Source organism: Chiloscyllium punctatum, chromosome 2 (genome assembly GCF_047496795.1).
Source record: "Chiloscyllium punctatum isolate Juve2018m chromosome 2, sChiPun1.3, whole genome shotgun sequence".
In the NCBI taxonomy this organism is placed as follows: domain Eukaryota; kingdom Metazoa; phylum Chordata; class Chondrichthyes; order Orectolobiformes; family Hemiscylliidae; genus Chiloscyllium; species Chiloscyllium punctatum.
The window spans coordinates 65,764,254-65,784,242 of record NC_092740.1 but is presented as its reverse complement, the minus strand read 5'-3'; the positions used below and the strand labels follow the sequence as shown (position 1 = coordinate 65,784,242).

Genomic DNA, 19,989 nt, shown 5'->3' with positions numbered 1-19,989 from the left:
CCATGATGGTGTGAGTTATGCACACAAATATCTGTAATTTCTTACGGTCATGGCAGAGCAGTTCCCATACCAGGCCATTGTGCACCCAGATAATACATTTTCTATGGTACAAAGGTTGGTGAGGATACTTATGGACATGCTGAATTTCCTAAGCTGCCTGAGGAAGAAGAGGCATTATCGTCACTCCTAGGAACTTGATGGTCTCCACCTTCTCAGCCTTCAGTTTATTGATGTAGATGGAGGCGTGTTCTCCTCCTTTCTTTCTGAAATCAATGATCAGTTCATTTATTTTGCTGGCTTTGAGAGAGAGATTGTTATCATTGCACCACATTACCAAGCCCTGTATTCTGACTCATCGTGTTTGATGTTGCGACAATATTAGGTTAAAGAAACTAGGATTGCTCTTCTTACATGCTGAAAAATGTGTTGCTGGAAAAGCGCAGCAGGTCAGGCAGCATCCAAGGAGCAGGATCAATGTTTCGGGCATAAGCCCTTCTTCAGGAATAAGGGTCCTGAAGAAGGGCTTATGCCCGAAACGTCGATTCTCCTGCTCCTTGGATACTGCCTGACCTGCTGCGCTTTTCCAGCAACACATTTTTCAGCTCTGATCTCCAGCATCTGCAGTCCTCACATTCTCCTCCTTGCTCTTCTTCCAGCAAAGGAAATTACATGGAAACTTGCCAAAGGTGCTCAGAATTGCAACAGGCTTGGGTAATGTAAGGAAAGAAAATTGTTCTCATTGGCTGATAGCACAAAAATTAGAATTTAAACAGCAAGAGATGCAACGGAATGTGAGGAAGATGTCTTTTATCCAGTGAATACAACAACCTTGAATTTGCCATGTGGTGATAGTGTTAACAATCAAAGATTTCAAAATAAAATTGGATGAGCATTTGAACAAAATTAATCCTCAGGCTCCAGGGTTAGCAGGACAAGTCGGACAAACTGTATTATTCAAACGAGAGCCCGCATAGGTTCAACAGACTGAATAGGCTCCTCCTATTAAAGCACTTGCTCCCAAGAGTAGATTTTACACCAGCAAATCAGATAGAACTTTCAGTGTGCTGTTGGGTAAAATTTGGCAGGATGCTGTGAAGTCAGCAATTAAATATCATGATGCCTTGCTCTCAAAACACAGAAGGTGTGTGGATGCTGAATTTGGAAGTTTACTTGTCGTTTTAAAAAAAAAAGAAACATCAATGTTAACTGCTAATTGACTATGATTTCAGGTCTCCCACTTCTGTTTTTGTTAGCCACATGGGAAAATATTGGAAGTGAGTCACGCCAGGTAAGAGGAGGTGGTGCAGGAATGGTTAATCCATTGCACATATAGCTACGGAATTAGTTGGTGAAAGTGGTATCTTAATGTTGATTTTTATTTTTGAATAAATTGGGTAATGTTTTCAGCCTGAATAGGAAGGGGGCCTCTGCTCAGGGACATAGTGAAGTTTAATAACTTTAATTTTGCAACTGGAGCTCTTGATCTCTGATAGGGTCTCTGAGCTCTGGGAGAGGCTGTTCCTCCACTGAGAAGGAAAGAAGGAGAAAAGGAAAAGGAGACAGTGGAGAGCGGCTGTCCAGGGATATGTATAGCATGTAGCCAAGCAGGTAAGGGTCCTGCTGCTGCACATAGGCCAGTAGAATAGAGGCCACAACAGTAGTTTAACGAAGGTAGGGAGAAAACACTATCCTATCCAGACGCAGTGTATAGGCAAATGGTGACCTACATTCAACTGTCAGAGCATCAGAACCTTCCAAGATTGGGTTTCTCCAGGGAGTTAGTGACATCCCTGTTTGGAATGCTGGTTTGGGGAGATTAATTTAAACTGCATACATGGCCTCTCTCTATTGCTGCTGCTCTGAAGATAACAATTCCCTTGAATTTTTATGCACTGGGTTGATTGCAGAAAAAGAGCCTTTTGCAGAATTCTCAAACTATGGCAGATGGTTGCATCAAGGTGGTGACAATTGCATTAATCATAGACATAGACCAGTGACCCTTATGTCCTTTTGCCTGGATTAATGTTGGCAGATGTCCTCTGTTGTGAAGTTTTTGCCAAAGTTGGGGTCTCTGAGGCATTTGTGTTAATGACAGACAGGAGGAGCTGTCCATTTCAGGAGTGGCCTGAGAGTGCTCCATGATTGAGACAGCTGCAATTCATCCATCATCCTAAGGCTCATTTCATCCTCACTATATCAAGAATTGAGTGAGAACTCTCTGAGGCTCTCTCCTTCTCCTCAGTAGTTAAAGTTGGCCCGTTAATGCTGGTGCCTGCAATTCTGAGGTTTATTTTTCTGTTATTCATTAATGGGATGTGGGAGTCACTAGTGAGGCATCCCCAATTTCACTGGAGAAGATGGTGATGAGCTGTCTTCCTGAACTGCTACACTCCATGTGGTCTAGGGACATCACAATGCTGTGAGAAAGAGAGTTCAAACATTATGACCCTGTGTTGATATATTTCCCAGTCAGGTTGCTGCTTGACTTGGAGAGAAACTCACAGACTATGTTCCAATGCATCCAATGCCCTTGTCCTTTTGGGTGGAAAAGTTGATCAGAGGATGTTGGTGTGGAACTTAACTTCATCTTGTGATGGTGCAAACTGTGCAACTGTGTTCATTGTTGAAGACAATGGATTTTGAAGATGGTGATGTCATGCCAATCAAGTGCGCTGTTTTGTTCTGATGGTGTCAAGCGTTTTGAGTGTTGTTGGAGCTGCACTCATCCAGGCATGAGAGGAGCACTCCATCAGATTCCTAATCTGTGCCTTGGAGATAGGTGTTGATTTATTTATGACAGAATTCCTAGCCTCTGAACTGTTCTTGCACCCAGGGTATTTATACAGATGCTCCAGTTCAATTTCTGATCAATGGTAACCCCCAGAATATTGTTAACTAGTGATTCAGTGAAGGTAATGTCATTGAACATCAAGGCATCTTTAGATTTTTCTCTTATTGGGGGATGGTCATGGTCTGTTTTTTGTCATTTCTCAGCCCAAGTCTAGATGTTGTCCAGGACATGTTGCATATAAACTCAAAACAGTTTCAATATCTGAGGAGACACAAATGGTGCTTAAACGAGGTATAATCATTAGCAAGCATCCCACTTCTGACCTTTTGATGAAAATGAGATTTTTGATGAAGCAACTTAAGACTGATTATGCTGAGGACATTAACCTGAGGAACTCCTGCAATGATTTCCTGAGACAGATGATTGACCTCTAATAATCACAATCATATTCCTTTGTTCCAAGTGTGAGTCCAACCAGCAGAGAGTTTCCTCCCTGATTCCTATTGACTCTAAACAACAAAAAAAAACCCCAAAAAACTTGTTGAAATCAGACCCCAAAAGAGAAACTGCTGGAAAATCTCAGTAAGTCTGGCATCAGTGAAGAAAAAACAAAGTTAACATTTCGGGTCCAGTGACTCTTCAGAACTTATTGTAGCTAGAAAAACGTTAGTATATATGCTGAAAGTAGCAGGAAACCCAATAGAGATATTGTTGCCTGCCACTTTAACACACCACTAGATTCCCTGGCCAACATCTGTCTTGGGCTGGCTGCAGTGTTTTGGTGAAGACAATACTGGAAGCGCATACTGGAAGAGCAGCATCTAATTTTCAGTTTGGGGACCCTCCAGCCTTTAGGACTTAATTTATTCAATAATTTTGGGGCCTGAACATCTTCTCCCATGTCCTTACCCTAACAGCCATGAACCACTCTTTGTCATTGCCTGCTACCATAACCAGCCCATTGTCAACTACTAATGGTCCCCATTAGCAACTATTGATTCTCCCAGGCTGACCATGACCCATTCCTTTTGCTGTTCAACTACTGTTATTTCTCTGGGCGCTATCTCCACCTATTGTCTACTCACCCCTTCCCCCAACCCCAACTTTAGCATACTTATCTTTTCCTAGTTACAGTCCTCCTTTATTGTAAACCAGAAAACCATTTTTTAATCGTCTACAGACTTATTAATCATATTTTTGCAGTCAAGTCCAAATCATTAAAAATGTCACAAAAAGAAAGGTTCACAACGACGGAATCTTCCAGAAGTCCAATGATTGATTGACTAATTAACTTATTTATTTATTGCATTTGTATTGTATTACAGATACAGTGAAAAGTGGTGTATTGTGTTGCCATTCTCCAGTGCCATTTTAAAACACAGGAATATAAACCAGAACACAGAATATAGAGGCAGAAAAAGTAATAAAGTTCAACTTTACATTTCCTTTTTGTTAAACAGCATTTCAATTCCAAAACTTACATCAACTATCACCTGTTCTGAACCACCTCTAACACATTTACATTCTTTCTTAAATAAGACCAAAATGGTATATGGTTTTGGAGGGTGCTGTCAAAGGCTCCTGGTAAGTTGCTTGGACTGTGTGCCTAGCTTCCCCCATTCTAGCCTCCTGTTGCTGATATGCAACAAATCAAACTGTGAATTGAGCCAACTGTTGAGTGGCAAACGGATGAACAAATTATAATGAGATTCTGTTGTCAGCATCTGCACAGTATCTACATCCATTGACCAACGTAACTGGACTTTGCTGTATTCTCCCTCTTTTGTTTCTTGCCAGTATATAATGAGGGGACCAGAACTGAACACAATATTCCAAGAGTGGTCTAACCAGCTACAGCATAACCTCGTGGCTCTTAAACGTAATCCTCCTGCTGATGAAAGCCAACACACAATGCGCCTTCTTAATAATCCTATCAACTTGGTGGCAACTTTGAGGGATTTATGGACATGGACCCCAAGATCCCTCTGTTCCTCCACACTGCCAAGAATCTTGCCTTTATCTCTGTCTTCTGCATTCAAATTTGACCTTCCAAAGTGAATCACTTCACACTTTTCCAGGTTGAACTCCGTATGTCACTTATCCGCCCAGTTCTGCCAATGCCCTGTTGCAACCTATGAGAGCCCTCAACACTAACCACAACTCCATTGACCTTCTTGTCACTGGCAAACTTGCTAACACACCCTTCCACTTGCTCATCCAAGTCATTTATAAAAATCACAAAGATTGACACATTAGCTATTATAAACAGGAGACGGTAAGACACATGAGTCTCCATGAGGAAACTTCCATTACTGTCTATATGAGCTGCCTAAGAGTGTCCAAACTAAGCTGATTATTCAGATTAACCCTTTCATACTATTTCCCTTATAATACATGCCATACCTTTAAAATAGCCTTATGAAGATTCTGTGTTGAACAGATTAAAATCTAGAATTGTAACTTTATATATCAGTAGAAACACAAAAGAAAAGAAATTATTACTAAATGAAATGAATTGTACTACGTATCTTATCAGTGTTAGTTATTATAGTCCTGAAATAGCTCTTGTTTGTCCACAGACAGGGGTCTACTAATTCCTACTTTGGAATCTCCAGTACAAGAAAACACTGTTGTTTCTGTCCTCTTTTTCTGATCATATCTTCAACCACCACTCCTCTCTGAAACTGCAACAAACTACTCTCTACAAGCATAATAGTTAATATTTCAATCCAAACTTGGATGTTCTTTTGATGATACTACTCTTTATTTTTCTAAAGATACCTTTAGCTTCCAGGGTGTGAATTGTAAGTAACGGTGAAAATACAATTATAATGAAATATTAACCACTGTCATTAAGCAAAAACATGAAGTCTGGGGCCTAACAGCCACTATTGGTTTTTCACCCACTATAGAAGGAAACATTGGCTGGGCCATTTCTTCATGGGTTAACACCTAGCAAATGAAATGCCTCTTCCCAATGGTCTTGTACCCAGTACAGCAGGCACCCAGGCCTAGTGTCCAGACCACCAAGTAAGACTTGGGAACTTTGTGGCTCTTGTTCAGGTCCCTTATGGCCAACAGATGCTATCTACCTCCTTGTATCTTCACTCAACTTCTACCCTGATGAACTTGCTCCTCTCCCTGGGGCCTGCCAGCCAGAGCCAGGCAAGACCCTGAACTTATGTTTAAGTCAGGGTCAATTTTTTTTGGAGACTCAGAAGTGACTATCCCTCCCAGTGACTGAGACTGGAGACACAACACCAATTTGATTGAGGCGAAGTCTCAGAGGTTGTTTATCAGCCCGATAGCATGGACTGTGTCACCTTGCAAAATTCTGGAATGCAATCCCTCAGCAGAACAAGAGAAAGAAAACAAACAGAATTGTTCAAAATGAATTAATATTGAACATTAAATTGCGTAGTTTTTATTTCATGCGCTTCTATATAAATCATCATGAACGGGTGTGATTTAGTGGCCATTACAGAGACATGGTTGCAGGGTGGGAATTGATTATTCAGGGGCATCAGACTATTTGAAAGGACAGACAAGAAGGAAAGGGAGATAGTTTAGCTCTGACATTTAAGGATGGCATCAGGGTGGTAGTGAGAGATGATATAGATTCTGTGGAGAAAAAGGTTGAATTAATGTTGGTGGAAATTAGAAATAGTAAGAGGAGGTCACTGATAGGCATAATCTATAGGCCACCAAATAATATCATGATGGGGCAGGCAATAAACAAAGAAATAACTGATGCATGTAAAAATGGTATGGCAGTTATCATGGAAGTTCTTAATCTTATATATTGATGAGTCTAACCAAGTCCGTCAAGGCAGTCTTGAGGAGGAGCTCATAGTTTCCTCGAACAGTATGTAATGGAACCTCCAAGGGAGCAAGCTACCTCAGGTTTGCTCAGGTATAATGAGGCAGGAATAACTGATGATCTCATAGTTAGGGATCCTCTCAGAAGGAGCGATCACAGTATAGCTGATGGAAAGGTAAGAAGGTCAAATCCAAAATCATTGTTTTGTGCTTAAACAAAGGAGACGACAATGAGCTGAGGGAGAAGTTGGCTAAGGTAGACTGGAGCAAAGACTATATGGTGAGACAATTGAGGAACAGTGGAGGACTTTCAAAGTGATTTTTCAGAGTGCTCAGCAAAAAGAAAGGAGTGTAGGAAAAGGGATAATCAGCCAAAGATAACTAAGGAAATAAAGTGCGGTATCAAATTGAAAGCAAATGCATACAAAGTGGCAAAGATTAGTGGGAAACTAGGAGATTGTTTAAATTTTTAAAAGTCAACAGAAATCCATGTACAATAAAAAGCAATGAAGAAAAGTAAGATGGATTGTGTGAGTAAACAAGCTCAGAATACAAAAACAGACAGCAAAAGTTTCCACAAATATATAAAAGAAGAAAGAGTGGCTATGGTAAACATTGATCCTTCAGAGATGAGAATGGGGATTTAATAATGGGAAATGAGGAAATGGCTGAGGCATTGAACAGGTATTTTGTATCGATTTTCACAGTGGTTGACACAAATCACAAGCCAATAATTGAGAACAAGGAGACTATGGCAAGTGAGGACCGAGAAATGCTCATTATCACAAAAGAGTTAGTGCTGGGCAAGCTAATGGACCTAAAGGTAGACAAGTCCTTCCTGGGCCTGATGGACTGCATCCCAGGGTACTAAAAGAGATGATGGGGAAAATAGCAAATGTGCTCTTGTTAATTTACCAAAATTTGGTGGTTTCTAGGCAGTTCTGGCAGATTGGAAAACATAAAATATGACACCACTGTTGAAGAGAAAAGGTAGACAATAGACAGGTAACTACAGACCCGTTAGCTTAACTGCTATAGTGGGGAAAATGCTTGAATCTACCATCAAGGAAGAAAAAGCAAGACATGTTGAAAGAAATTGTCCCATCGGGCAAACGCAGCATAGATTCATGAAAGGCAGGTGATGTTTAACTAATTTACTGGAATTCTTTGAGGACATTGCTAGTGTGGTGAAAAGCGGCGAACCAGTGGATGTAGTGTACCTGGAATTCCAGAAGGCATCTGTTATGGACCAGGCCAGACTCCCTTAAAACATTTCAAGAAAGTAATCTGGATCCTAACTTTGCTAGCTGTTTTAAGCAGGAGTAAATTTGTTATTCCAGGATGCAGCTGGTCAAACCACTTAGTTTTAAACAAAACAAAATTTATTTATAAACTTACTGACTGAAACATAAATGAAAGAGAACAGAGTATAAAATAACTTAATCTATCTTAAAACCCAACTGATTATCCCAATTTAATGATGCTGTTAAAATGCTTGCAACAATCCCATAAATACTCCTTGATACGAAAGGTAAAATCAAACACAGTGTTTTACAGGAGAGAGAGAGATGGCAGCATGGAACATCTTCTTCCATGTAGCTGTTTCTTGGACCAGCAACCTCAAAACTGACTGACTTGCTAAAACCAAACCAAACCAGAGAAAAGATGAGCTGGGAGAACTGGCCACTCGACTTTCATTGTGCAAGTGTTTTATTTAACTTGAAAGCCTTTTCCCTGAGGCAGTATCTAAAATCCTTCAGACCTAGACTTTTCAGAATCGCAGCTTTTACAACTTCTCTGAAAAAAACGCTAAGGACAACATAACCTTGTTAAAGGAGCAACAATCATCACACATCTGAGAAGGGACTACACTAAAGGCTGCTATATAAGATAAAAGTGCACAGTGTTATAGGTAATGTATTAGCATGGAAAGAGGATTGGTAAACTTACAGAATGCAAAGAATGGGGATAATTGGGTGTTGTTTTTCTGTTTGGCAATCAGTGGCTAGTGGTGTGCGTCAGAGATCAGTGTTGCGACCACAATTGTTTAAAATTTACATTGATGATTTCGAGTTGGGGATCAAGCATAGAATGTCAAAGTTCACATATAACATTAAAATGAGTGCTAGAGCAAAGTATGCAGAGGACACTGCAAGTCTGAAGAGGGATATAGATCGGTTAATTGAGTGGGCAAAGATCTGGTAGATGGAGTACAATGTTGGTAAATGTGTGGTCATCATTGGTTGTAATACTAACAAAATGGACTATTATTTAAATGAAAAATTGCAATAAACTGCTGCACAGAGGGACCTGGGTGTCCCAGTGCATGAATCACAAAAGGTTGGCTTGCAGGTGCAGCAGGTAATTAAGAAGGCAAATGGAATATTGCCCTTCATTGCTGGAGAGATGGGATTTAAAATAGAAAGGTTATCTTGCAGCTGTATAGGGTACGGGTGAGGCCACACCTGGAGTACTGTGAACAGTTTTGGTCTCCTTACTTGAAAAAAGATGTACTGATACTGGAGGGGGTGCAGAGGAGGTTCATGAAGTTGATTCTGGAATTGAGAGGGTTGCCTTATGAGGAGAGATTGAGCAGACTGGCTCTGTATTCATTTCAATTTAGAAGAATCAGGTGAGGATCTTACAGGAACACATAAAATCATGAATGAAATAGGTGAGATAGAAGCAAGGGCATTGTTTCTACTGGTGGGTGAAACTAGAATTAGGGTCCATAGCCTCACAATAAGGGGGAGCAGATTTAGGAGTTGAGGAGGAGGTTCTTCACCCAAAGAGTTGTGAATCTGTGAATTCCCTACCCAGTGAAGCAGTTGAGGCTACCTCGCTGAATGTTTTTAAGGCAAAGATAGATGGATTTTTGAACATTAAAGGAATTAAGAGTTATGGTAAGTGAGGCTGAGTCCACAAAATGATCAGCCATGATCTTATTGAATAGCGGAGCAGGCTTGATGGGCCAGATGGCTGACTCCTGCTCATATTTCTTATGTTCTTATGCTCTTATAATGTAATATTGTGACATTATCATGAAGTTTTGATGATAAGAGCTTGAATTTAATTTTTAGAGTTCCTTTGATGCCAGATGACCCTCGATGGCTTGGTGCTTGGTGGATCGGGTTTCTTCTGTGCTGGATACTGGCCTGGTGTCTAGTTGTACCCCTGACTTGCTTTCCAAAGCACTTACCAGGTATATCTCATGGCTAATTGATTTCAAACATGAAAAATACCTGTTCACTGTAAGTCAAAACTGCCTGAAACCAATTGCGAAGTGTTGCCCACCTATACGTTATTATGAAGTGTGCATTAGATTGGGCATTGAAAAACACAAAAGAACATGATGGAAAGAGTGATCAAATAGTCTAGAACTTGGATAATTGAGTTTAAAACCATATTATTTGCTTATACATCTGTGTAGATTCAGTTTATAGAATTAAATGGTGTAGTGGACAGCGAAGCGCCTTACCTCAATGTACAACAGAACCTTGATCAGACGGGCGGATGGGCCAGGAAGTGGCAGATGGAGTTTAATTTAGATAAATGTGAGGTGCTGCATTTTGGAAAGGCAAATCAGAGCAGGACTTTTATACTTAATGGTAAGGTCCTGGAGCATGTTGCTGAACAAAGAGACTTTGGAGTGCAGGTTCATTGTTCCTTGAAAGGAATTTGTAGGTAGACAGGGTAGTGAAGAAGGCACTTGGTATGCTTGCCTTTATTGGTCAATGCATTGAGTATAGGAGTCAGTATGTCATGTTGTAGCTGTACAGGACATTGGTTAGGCCATGTTTGGAATACTGCGTCTAATTCTGGTCTCCCTGCTAAATGAAGGATGTGAAACTTGAAATGGTTCAGAAGTGATTTACCAGGATGTTGCCTGCGTTGGAAGGTTTGAGTTGTAGGGAGAGCCTGAATAGCCTGGGGCTATTTTCCCTGGAGCATCAGAGGCTAAGGAGTGACCTTAGAGGTTATATATAGAGGTTTATAAAATCATGAGTGGCATAGACAGGGTGGATAGCTAAGGTCTTTACCCCAGGGTGGAGAGTCCAAAACTAGAGAGCATAGATTTAAGGTGAGACAAGAAAGATTTGAAGGGACCTAAGGGGCAACATTTTCATGCTGACGGTGTGTGTATGGAATGAGCTGCCAGAGGAAGTGGTGGAGGCTGGTACAATTACAGCATTTAAAAGGCATCCGGATGGGTATATAAATAGGAAGGCTTTCGAGGGATATGAGCCAAATGCTGGTAATTGGGACTTGATTAATTTAGATTATCTGGTCAACCTGCAAGAGTTGGACCAAAGGGTCTGTTTCTGTGCTGTACATCTCTATGACTCCATGTACTTTGTCCAATAGGAAAGTGACCTATTATTGATTGTATTGACTTCACATTTTCTTGAGCTTCATATTTTGGTGTTGTGATCTGCATGGTTGAACAGTGAAATGTGTACAAAACGTGATGTCTGGTTTGAGATGATCAGTTAAAGCATTTGAAAGGGAGAGCTCAGTTCCAATTGATAAAGGTTTTCAATAGATGGGCAATGGAGATGTTGTGAATTTATTAGTGGGTGATACCAATAGTACATCTGGTAAAATGATATTTGATGATAAACTCTGACCTTGCTGACTCACATGGATCATTCAGCTTCCTTCTATGTTGCACTCACGTTTTCCTAGTTGTCATTCTTTTGGTATGTCTTCCCACTGTCTCTTGAATATATATCAGCAATTCCTCCATTATCTTCTCTTCACTTTAGTTCTTCCAAAATCTCCAGTGCAACATCAAAAATCTCAATGCTAGGTCTTTACCACAGACAGGTTTTGTTGAATCTTTCATAGCACACTTGAAAATATACTCATATTCAACAGCCGCAAATTAATTCCTCTTTATGAGCAGCGGAGTGGCTTTAAATAACACTAGGCAATTATGCTAATAGGCCCCTTGCTGACTTGTGCAATCAATGAACAGTGTACATAGCACCAGTTGCATGCAGCAATCAACTTCCTACACTGCAGTCGTTGAATACAGGTTAATTGCACATGCTGGTCCCTGTGTCCATTATCCAATTTAGCCCTCACTATTCTAACTATGTGTTCAGCTTTCATTGCCTAAACTTGACCTTGATCCTCTGCTGGTTTCATTTCATTTAATGTCTTCAATTGCTTATTACAATTATCCAAAATATTTTGAAACTGTGCCGATGGGCTCATCATACATGCTAATTTAGCTACACTTCTGGTTGTTGCTACAGGAGGATATTATTAAATTGAAGGGTTCAGAGAAGATTTACCAGGATGTTGCTGGAAATAGAGGGTTTGAGTTATAAAAGTATGCTGAATTAATTGGGATTTATTTCACTCAAACATAGGAGGTTGAGGGGTGACCTTATAGAGGTTTACAAAAACATGAGGACAAAAAATAGCAAGGATATTTTCCCTAGGATGGGGAGTTCAAACTAGGTGGCATATTTTTAAAGTGAGAGGAGAAAGTTTTACAAAGGACATGAGGGTCAACTTTTGAAAAAAAAATCAGAAAGTGGTTTGTGTGTGGAATGGACTGTCAGAGGAAGTGGTGAACGCAAGTACAGTTACAACATTTAAAAGGTTTGGAGAAATATAGGCCATATGCAGGCAAATGGGTGGGGAACATGGGTAGCATGGACTAGAGTCATGGAGTTGTGCAGCACTAAAACAGACACTTCGGTCCAACTCGTCCATGCAGACCAGTTATCCTTGATTAATCTTATTATTTGTCCCATATCCCTCTAAACCCTTCCTGTTCATATACTCATTCAGGTGACTTTTAAATGTTGCAATTATACCAGCCTCCACCACTTCCTTTGGCAGCTCATTCCATACATGCACCACTCTCTGCGTGAGAAAGTTGCCCCTTAGGTCCCTTTTAAATCTTTCTTGTCTCACATTAAACCTATGCCCTCTGGTCTTGGGGAAAAGACTTGGCTATTCACCCTATCCATTCCTGTAATGTTGTAGTTGTGTTCCAGCAAGGTCTTGCTTAATTGAAAATCGCTTAGTAGAAATAATGGGGCCTATGGGAAAAGTGGGGTTAGGAACAGACCAGCATAAAATATCACTCATAATCGCTCAAAAATCACCCAAACATCTAACACAAAGTAAAGCACAACCTGGATGAAGGTTGAAATCATATTTATGAACAAAACTAAAGTAAATTTAGCACAGTACAGTTAAAAAAGGTAAGAAAGCTGCTCTGGGTACAGTGGCTCTCACAGAAGGCTGCTCTGTTAGCAGCTGGCATCGGTGTATGAGCAAAATAGACTGGAGATTTCAGTGTGTACATCAGCACATGTGCAAAACGAAGCACGCAAACTGATCTCTGCTGGAATTGCACTATTGCCAACAGAGGCCTGCATATGGCCTATATTTCTCCAAGGTAAGGGTTCTCCAAAATACCTTTCCCTAATTTTTCAGCGATATTATAGCCAAATTGCGCTGCCAAAACACATGTTATCCAGGAATTACCTCTACCATAAACCTCTATAAGGTCACCCCTCAGCCTCTGAGGCTCCAGGGAAAATAGTCCCGGCCTATTCAGCTTTTCATATCGCTCAAAACGTCCAACCCTGGTAACATCCTTGTAAATATTTTCTGAACCCTTTCATGTTTTACAACATTCTTCCTACAGCAGGGAGAGCAGAATTGGATGCAGTATTCCAAACATGGCCTAACCAATGCCCTGTACAGCTGCAACTTGACATACCAACTCCTATACTTAATGCACTGACCAATAAAGGCAGACATAGCAAACACCTTCTTCATAACCTGTCTACCTACGGCTCCACTAGTTGGACCGAAGGGAGTGTTTGCACACTGCATGACTCTAAAGTGTGTCCCTCATTGGATTTTGACATTAATAATGAGGAATCATCATCCTGATATTAATAATGTATAATTTTATGAGATGTATTTTTGCCTAAGGCGCCACGAGAAATAAAATTTCTTTGGAGCACAGATTTTACTGCCACTTAGCAACTTAAGAAACGAATGGTGCATTGTTACATTGTTACGTTATTAGCAAGGATATGAAGAATTGATTTCAAATTCACCATTAATCAGTTTAACATTAAAAGAATAATTGCTGAATAGGTAGGGTTTTGTACATACCTTATGAGCATATGTCTCAGTAACCAGAAATAAATGTAGCAGAGAGGATGCAGTCCAATCAGAGCACTGTACAGTTGCATTATTACTTATTTCAACTGATACTTTAATTGTTTTGGTTATTCAGTTAAACATTCTGCAACTAATCCACAGCCTCATGGTGCAGTATATTTCATACTCTACCATTACTACCGAGCCAGGGGACCAACCCTGGTTCAAAGAGGAGTGCAGGAGACCAGGCTAGTTACAGCACCAGGTTTACCCATAAAGCAGGTGTCAACCTGGTGAAGCTACAACACAAGAGTACTTGCCTCCCAAACAGCTTAAGCAGAAAGTGTTAGACAGGGTCAAGTGATCTCTCAACCAACTGACAGCTAAGCTCTGCAGTCCTGCCACATCTAAACCCAAAGGGCGGTGGACAATTAAACAACTTGCTGGATGTGGACATTCCACAAAAAAACCATAGAATCAAAGAGGGGAGAATCCAACTCATCAGTGGAAGACGCTAAAGCATTTGTAACAATCTGCAGCTAGAAATGTCGATTGGATCATCCATCTTGGCTAACTCCAGAGGTCTCCAGCATCACCATTCTTAGGCTACTTCAATTTGCTCCACATGATATCAAGAAACAGCTGGAAACACAAGATATTGCACCATTCTGTCAATAGTACACAAGATGTCTGTTCCAGAATGTGCTGTGTCCTTAGCCAAGCTCTTCCGATGCGACTACAATACTGGTTGTTGCACAACAATTATCGCAGTTCGAGAACATCTGTGCAGGAATTTGTCAAGGTTGTGTTCTAGGCCCTCCCATCTTCAGTTGTTTCATCAATGTCTTTCCCTCCATCATAAGGTGTTCACTGACAATGCACAACGTTCAGCCATTTATTTCATCTCAGGTACTGAGGCAGTGCAAGTCCAAACACAGCAAGACCTGGTCAATATCCAGGCTTGGATTGAAAAATGACAAGTGACTATAATGCCACATAAATGCCAGACAATGACTATCTCCAGCAAGAGAGAATCTCTAGCCCTTTGACATTCTCTGAATCCTCCAATATCAACATTGTTGGGGTTATCATTGCTCAGAAACTGAACTGGACTAACCATATAAATACAGTGCATACAAGAGTAATTCAGAGCAAGAAATCCTGCTGTAAGTAACTCACCTTCTCAAAGCTATTCATCATCAATAAAGGACAAGTCAGAAGTGTGATGGAATACTCCCCACTTGCCTGGCTGAGTGTAGCTCCAATAATAGTGAAGACATTTGACATCGTCTAAGACAAAGCAGCCAGCTTGATTGGCAGTACATCCACAAACATTCACTCCTTTCACACTTACATTCAGTAGTAGCAGTGTTTACCATCTACAAGGTGCAAAAATTCTCTGAGGCTCCTTAGTGCCTTCTAAATCCAAAACTGCTACCACCCAGAATAACAAGGGTGTCAGATACATGGGAACACCACCACTTGCAAGTCTCCATTCTCAAACATATTATTTTTCTTCATTGTTACTGGCTCAAAATCCTCGAACTTCCTTTGTAATGGCATTGTGAATCGACCTACAGCACTTGGACTGCAGTGATTTGAGAAGGCAGCTCACCACCATCTTCTCAAGGGATTACGAATGGGCAACAAATCTAGCCCAGCTAGCAGTACCCGCAACTAGTGAATGAATAACAAAATAATATGATTTGGGCCTGGACGATTACTGTGCCAGGTTAGGCAGGTGTATTGATTGTCAAGTCTACTATAATAGCATCTTTCACTTTGTCCTCAGCTATTTTCCATTTACCCACAGTTGTGCTACTGTGTATTGAAAGAAAATTATTTGGCACATGGTGGCATATTAAAATCCCACTTCAATTATATAGTCATCGAGTTATTCACCATGGAAACAGATCCTTCACTCCAGCTTGTCCACGCCAAGCATATATGCTAAACTGATCTAGTCCCATGTGTCAGCATTTGGCCCACATCCTCTGAACCCTTCCTATCCATGCACCTTTCCAGATACCTTTTAAATGTTGTAATTGTACCTGCCCTCCACTACTTCCTCTGGCAGCTCATTTCATACACACACCAACCTCTGATGAAAAAGCTGCCCCATAGGTCCTTTTTAAATCCTTCTCCCCTCATCTAAAACCTGTGCCCTCTAGTTTTGGACTCACCTACCCTGAGGAAAAGACCTTGGCTATTCACCCTATCCATGCCCTTCACGATTTTATAAACCTCTGTAATGTCACCCTGTTGTTTGAAATCAGAAAAATATGTCTTGACTACATTGTATTTAAGAAATGGAGTTCAAAAAATTAAGTAACTTACAAATGTATACACTTGTAAGGGAGTGGTAGTGCCTGGAATCACATATCAATTTGAGACATTAATGGTTGTCCGGAAAGCAGCTCTTTATGGGTAGGAGGTTGAATTGCTGCGGTTCAGCCAAATCCTCTATGACACCATTTATAAGGGTCTCCCTTAATATTGGCAGAAACAAGCAATTAATCCATCTGTCTTTGGGTCCTTGGCTTTCTTGGCCTTCCAAATTGCCGTAATGGAGCCCATCCACCTGGAGGTCAGTACGTCATACGTAGGGTATTATTAGAGATTAGAAAGCTAGATTCCCTACTGAAACAGAATCGAGGTAGCTTTGGGTAAAGCATATTCCCATTTCAGAAAGGATATCAGAAAGAAGTGTAGGATTTTCAGGACTTTTATTACTTGAATCCTTCTGAACCAGGATGACTTTTATGAGCCTGTGAGTTTAATTCATGTGGCATTCTGACGAAAACAGAACTTGACATAGATTGTTTGCCCTTCTCACAGCTATGAATTTTGATAGTTAGTGTAATCACAATGGTACAACGGTTAAACAAAATATAAGAATCTGATTATCTGGTTTTATTAAACAGTGAAATGGACTATATGCTGGAAATCTGAAATCAAAACAAATTACTAGGGAAGCTCAGCAGGTCTGATAGCACCTGTGGTGAGAAAGCAGAATCAACATTTTGTTACAATGACCCTTCTGCAGACCCTTCCTAAATATTACTGAACTCGAAATGCTAACTCTGCTTTGTCTCCACAGGTACTGCCAGGACTGCTGAGTTTCTCCAGCAATTTCTATTGTTGTTGAAATGAACAAGTTTCTTTGTCCTTTACTCTTGTCGCCACTACCCCTTCCTGTTATCTAGAAATTACACTTAAGAACTTAAAAGTATCACCTTTATGGAAAACACAAACTACTTTTGGTGTACATTTTTTTTCTGTCACATTTTATGATACCTTCACTTTGGGACAAAACTTAAAATGTTTGAACTGGTGCAAGCTTGTTCACATTGAGAAGAATATTTTCACCTGTTGTATGTGGGAAATTCATTTGGTCATCCAATTTTCTGAAATGCTAGTGAATTCACACTGACAATAGTCTGTTCTGCTTTTTCTGCTTCTAAGTTTACTGCTAATTACAGTACATCCAGAAGAAATGGAACTTACTTATGGCAGCTGAGGTTTGCTTACACTGATATTCATAAACCAGATCTTTGTGCGAAGCTAGGGAAGAGATTACTGGGCCCCTTGCTGAGATATTTGCATCATCCACAGCCGCAGGTGAGGTGCCAGAAGACTGAAGGGTAGCTAATGTGGTGCCATTATTTAAAAAAGGTGATAAGGAAAAGGCAGAGAACTAAAGACGGGTGAGCCTGACATCACTGAAGGGTAGGTAGAAGTGATTCTGGGTGATAGGATTTACATGCATTTGATTTTGAATTTTAATTTGAATTTGCTTTAGTCACATGTACTCAAATGAGTACAATGAAAAGTTTATAACTTGCCACTTACAGCGCCATCTTATGTACAAAGGTGCCTAGGTACACCTTCCTCAGTTACAAGATTAAAGGACAAGAATAAAGTCGAATCTGTGTTTGTAAATATGGACATATGTATGGCATGATCCAATGTACAGACCATCAAATCATTTATGAATAAAGTATATTTTTGAAAAAAAAAAAAAAAAAAAGATTAGTTACAGTGTAACAATGTCACCAACATATGGCATCATCTTAGGTAGACGGTACTTAGGTACAATCTTTAGTTACAGAACAGGAAAATGGGGAAAAAAAAGAAATGCTACATTGCAGATGTACACAATGTAATCATAGGTCAGGAAAGCAAGAAGCAAAGTTCTTGAGGGCTCGTTGCAGCAGGCCAGTGCAGGGAACCTCCACGTGGTCTGAACGCTGGCTCCTGTCACGCACTACACTGGGCCATTGCCACTGCCACTATGCTCCCCACTGGGTCACTGCCATTACCCTCCACACTGGGTCACTACTGCTACACTCTCCACTGGGCCACTGCCACTATGCTCCTCACTGGGCTACTGACTTCCACTCTCCACTGAGTCACTACCACTATACTCCGCACTAGGCCACTGCCACTATGCTCCGCATTAGGCCACTACCACTATATTCCGCACTAGGTCACTGCAACTATGCTCCACACTGGGCTACTGACTTCCACTCTCCACTGGGTCACTGCCACTATGCTCCGCACTAGGTCACTGCCATTACATTACGCACTAGGTCACTGCCACTACACTCTGCACTGGGTCACTGCCACTACACTCTGCACTGGGTCACTGCCACTATGCTCGGCACTGGGCCGCTGCCACTATGCTCCGCACTGGGTCACGGCCATTATGCTCCACACTGGGTCACTGCCGCTATACTCCACTGGGCCACTGCCATTACGCTCCGCACTGGGTTTCTGCTGCTATACTCTCCACTGGGCCACTGCCACTATGGTCCGCACTGGGCTGCTGCCACTATGCTCCGCAATGAGTCACTGCCGCTATATTCTCCACTGGGCCATTACGCTCCACACTGGGCCGCTGCCCCACTTCGCACCGGGCTTCTGGGTGCTGGTGCCCCTGCTTTGGACCATTGACCCCATTTCAAAGGCCAGGGGTAGGCGGCTGGGTCCAGGTGTCTGAGGCAGAGAGAGCGGAGGAAAGAGGGAAAAAAGGTAAAGAACGGGTGGAAAGGTAAGTTCCACCTCAAGATATTATGTGGCTTGAAGGGAAATTTGCAGGTGGTGGTTTTCCCATATTCTGGCTGCCTTTGTCTTTCTAGGTTGTAAAGGTCATGGGTTTGGAGTGTGCCATCAAAGGATCCTTGGTGTGTTGCTGCATCAATGATGAAAGGAGGGAATGTTTATGGCAGTGAATAGGGTGCCAATCTGTGGGCTGCTTTTTCCTGGATGACGTGCACTATCTTAAGTTGTTGGAAATGCATTAATCCAGGCAAGTGGGGTGTGTTCCATCACAGTTCTGACATGTGCTTATAGATATGGATGGGTTTTAGAGAGTCTGGAGGTGAGTTATTTGCTGTGGAATTCCTGGCCTTTGACCTGCTCTTCTGGTCACTGTATTTATCTAGCTAGTCTGATTTACATTCTGACCAATGGTCACCTCTGCAAATGTTTGATAGTGAGTGGGTTAGTGATAGTGATGCCATTAAATATCAAGGGCAGAAGATTAGATTTTCTCTTGTTGGAGATGGCTGTTGCCTGTCATTTGTGTGGCATGAATGTTACTTGCTACTTCTGAGGCCAAACCTGGATCTTGTCCAGGTCATATTACAAAATGGAGATGGGCTGCTTCAACATCAAAGAGTTGCAAATGCTGCTGAACATTGTGCCATTGTCAGCATCCATCCTCATTTCTGACCTTATGCTGAATTGAACATGAATGATGAAGCAGCAAAAGGTGGTTGGGCCAAGGAACCAATACTAAGAAACTCTTGCCTCCCCCATTTTCTGGGATTGAAATGATTGAATAACCACAGCCATCTTACTTTGTGCTAGATATGAAACCAGTGGAGGGTTTTCCTCCTCCTTCCCATTCACTTCAGTTATGCAAGGGTTCCTTGATGATACAGTAATTCTGTCTTGATGTTAAGGACTGGCAGTCTCACCTCACCTCTGGAATTCAACCTATTGGTCCATGTTTGGACCAAGTCAACAATGAGATCAGGAGGTGAGTGGCCCTGACTATCTGAAAGCATAAAATTAAAAGTTGAAGAGTGAGATTCCCCTGCAGGCAGCATGGATCTTGCAGTTGCTTCTGGGATTGCAAGCTTAGTTAAAGATATAGTTTTTTTTACAGGTTTTATAGTTATTATATTTCACTAATATAAGATTTCATTCATTTTGTGTCATTAACGTGTGAA

General features: G+C 41.2%; 1 protein-coding gene across 1 annotated transcript in view; it reads left to right on the top strand.

The window, feature by feature from the left end:
• The window catches only part of LOC140484868 (solute carrier organic anion transporter family member 4C1-like), a 168,221-nt gene that overhangs the window by 66,474 nt on the left and 81,758 nt on the right, over nucleotides 1-19,989 (top strand). Inside the window, exon 5 of the mRNA XM_072583602.1 lies at nucleotides 9,691-9,812. Coding sequence (XP_072439703.1) covers nucleotides 9,691-9,812 — 122 coding nt within the window. The remainder of the gene's footprint in view (nucleotides 1-9,690; nucleotides 9,813-19,989) is intronic.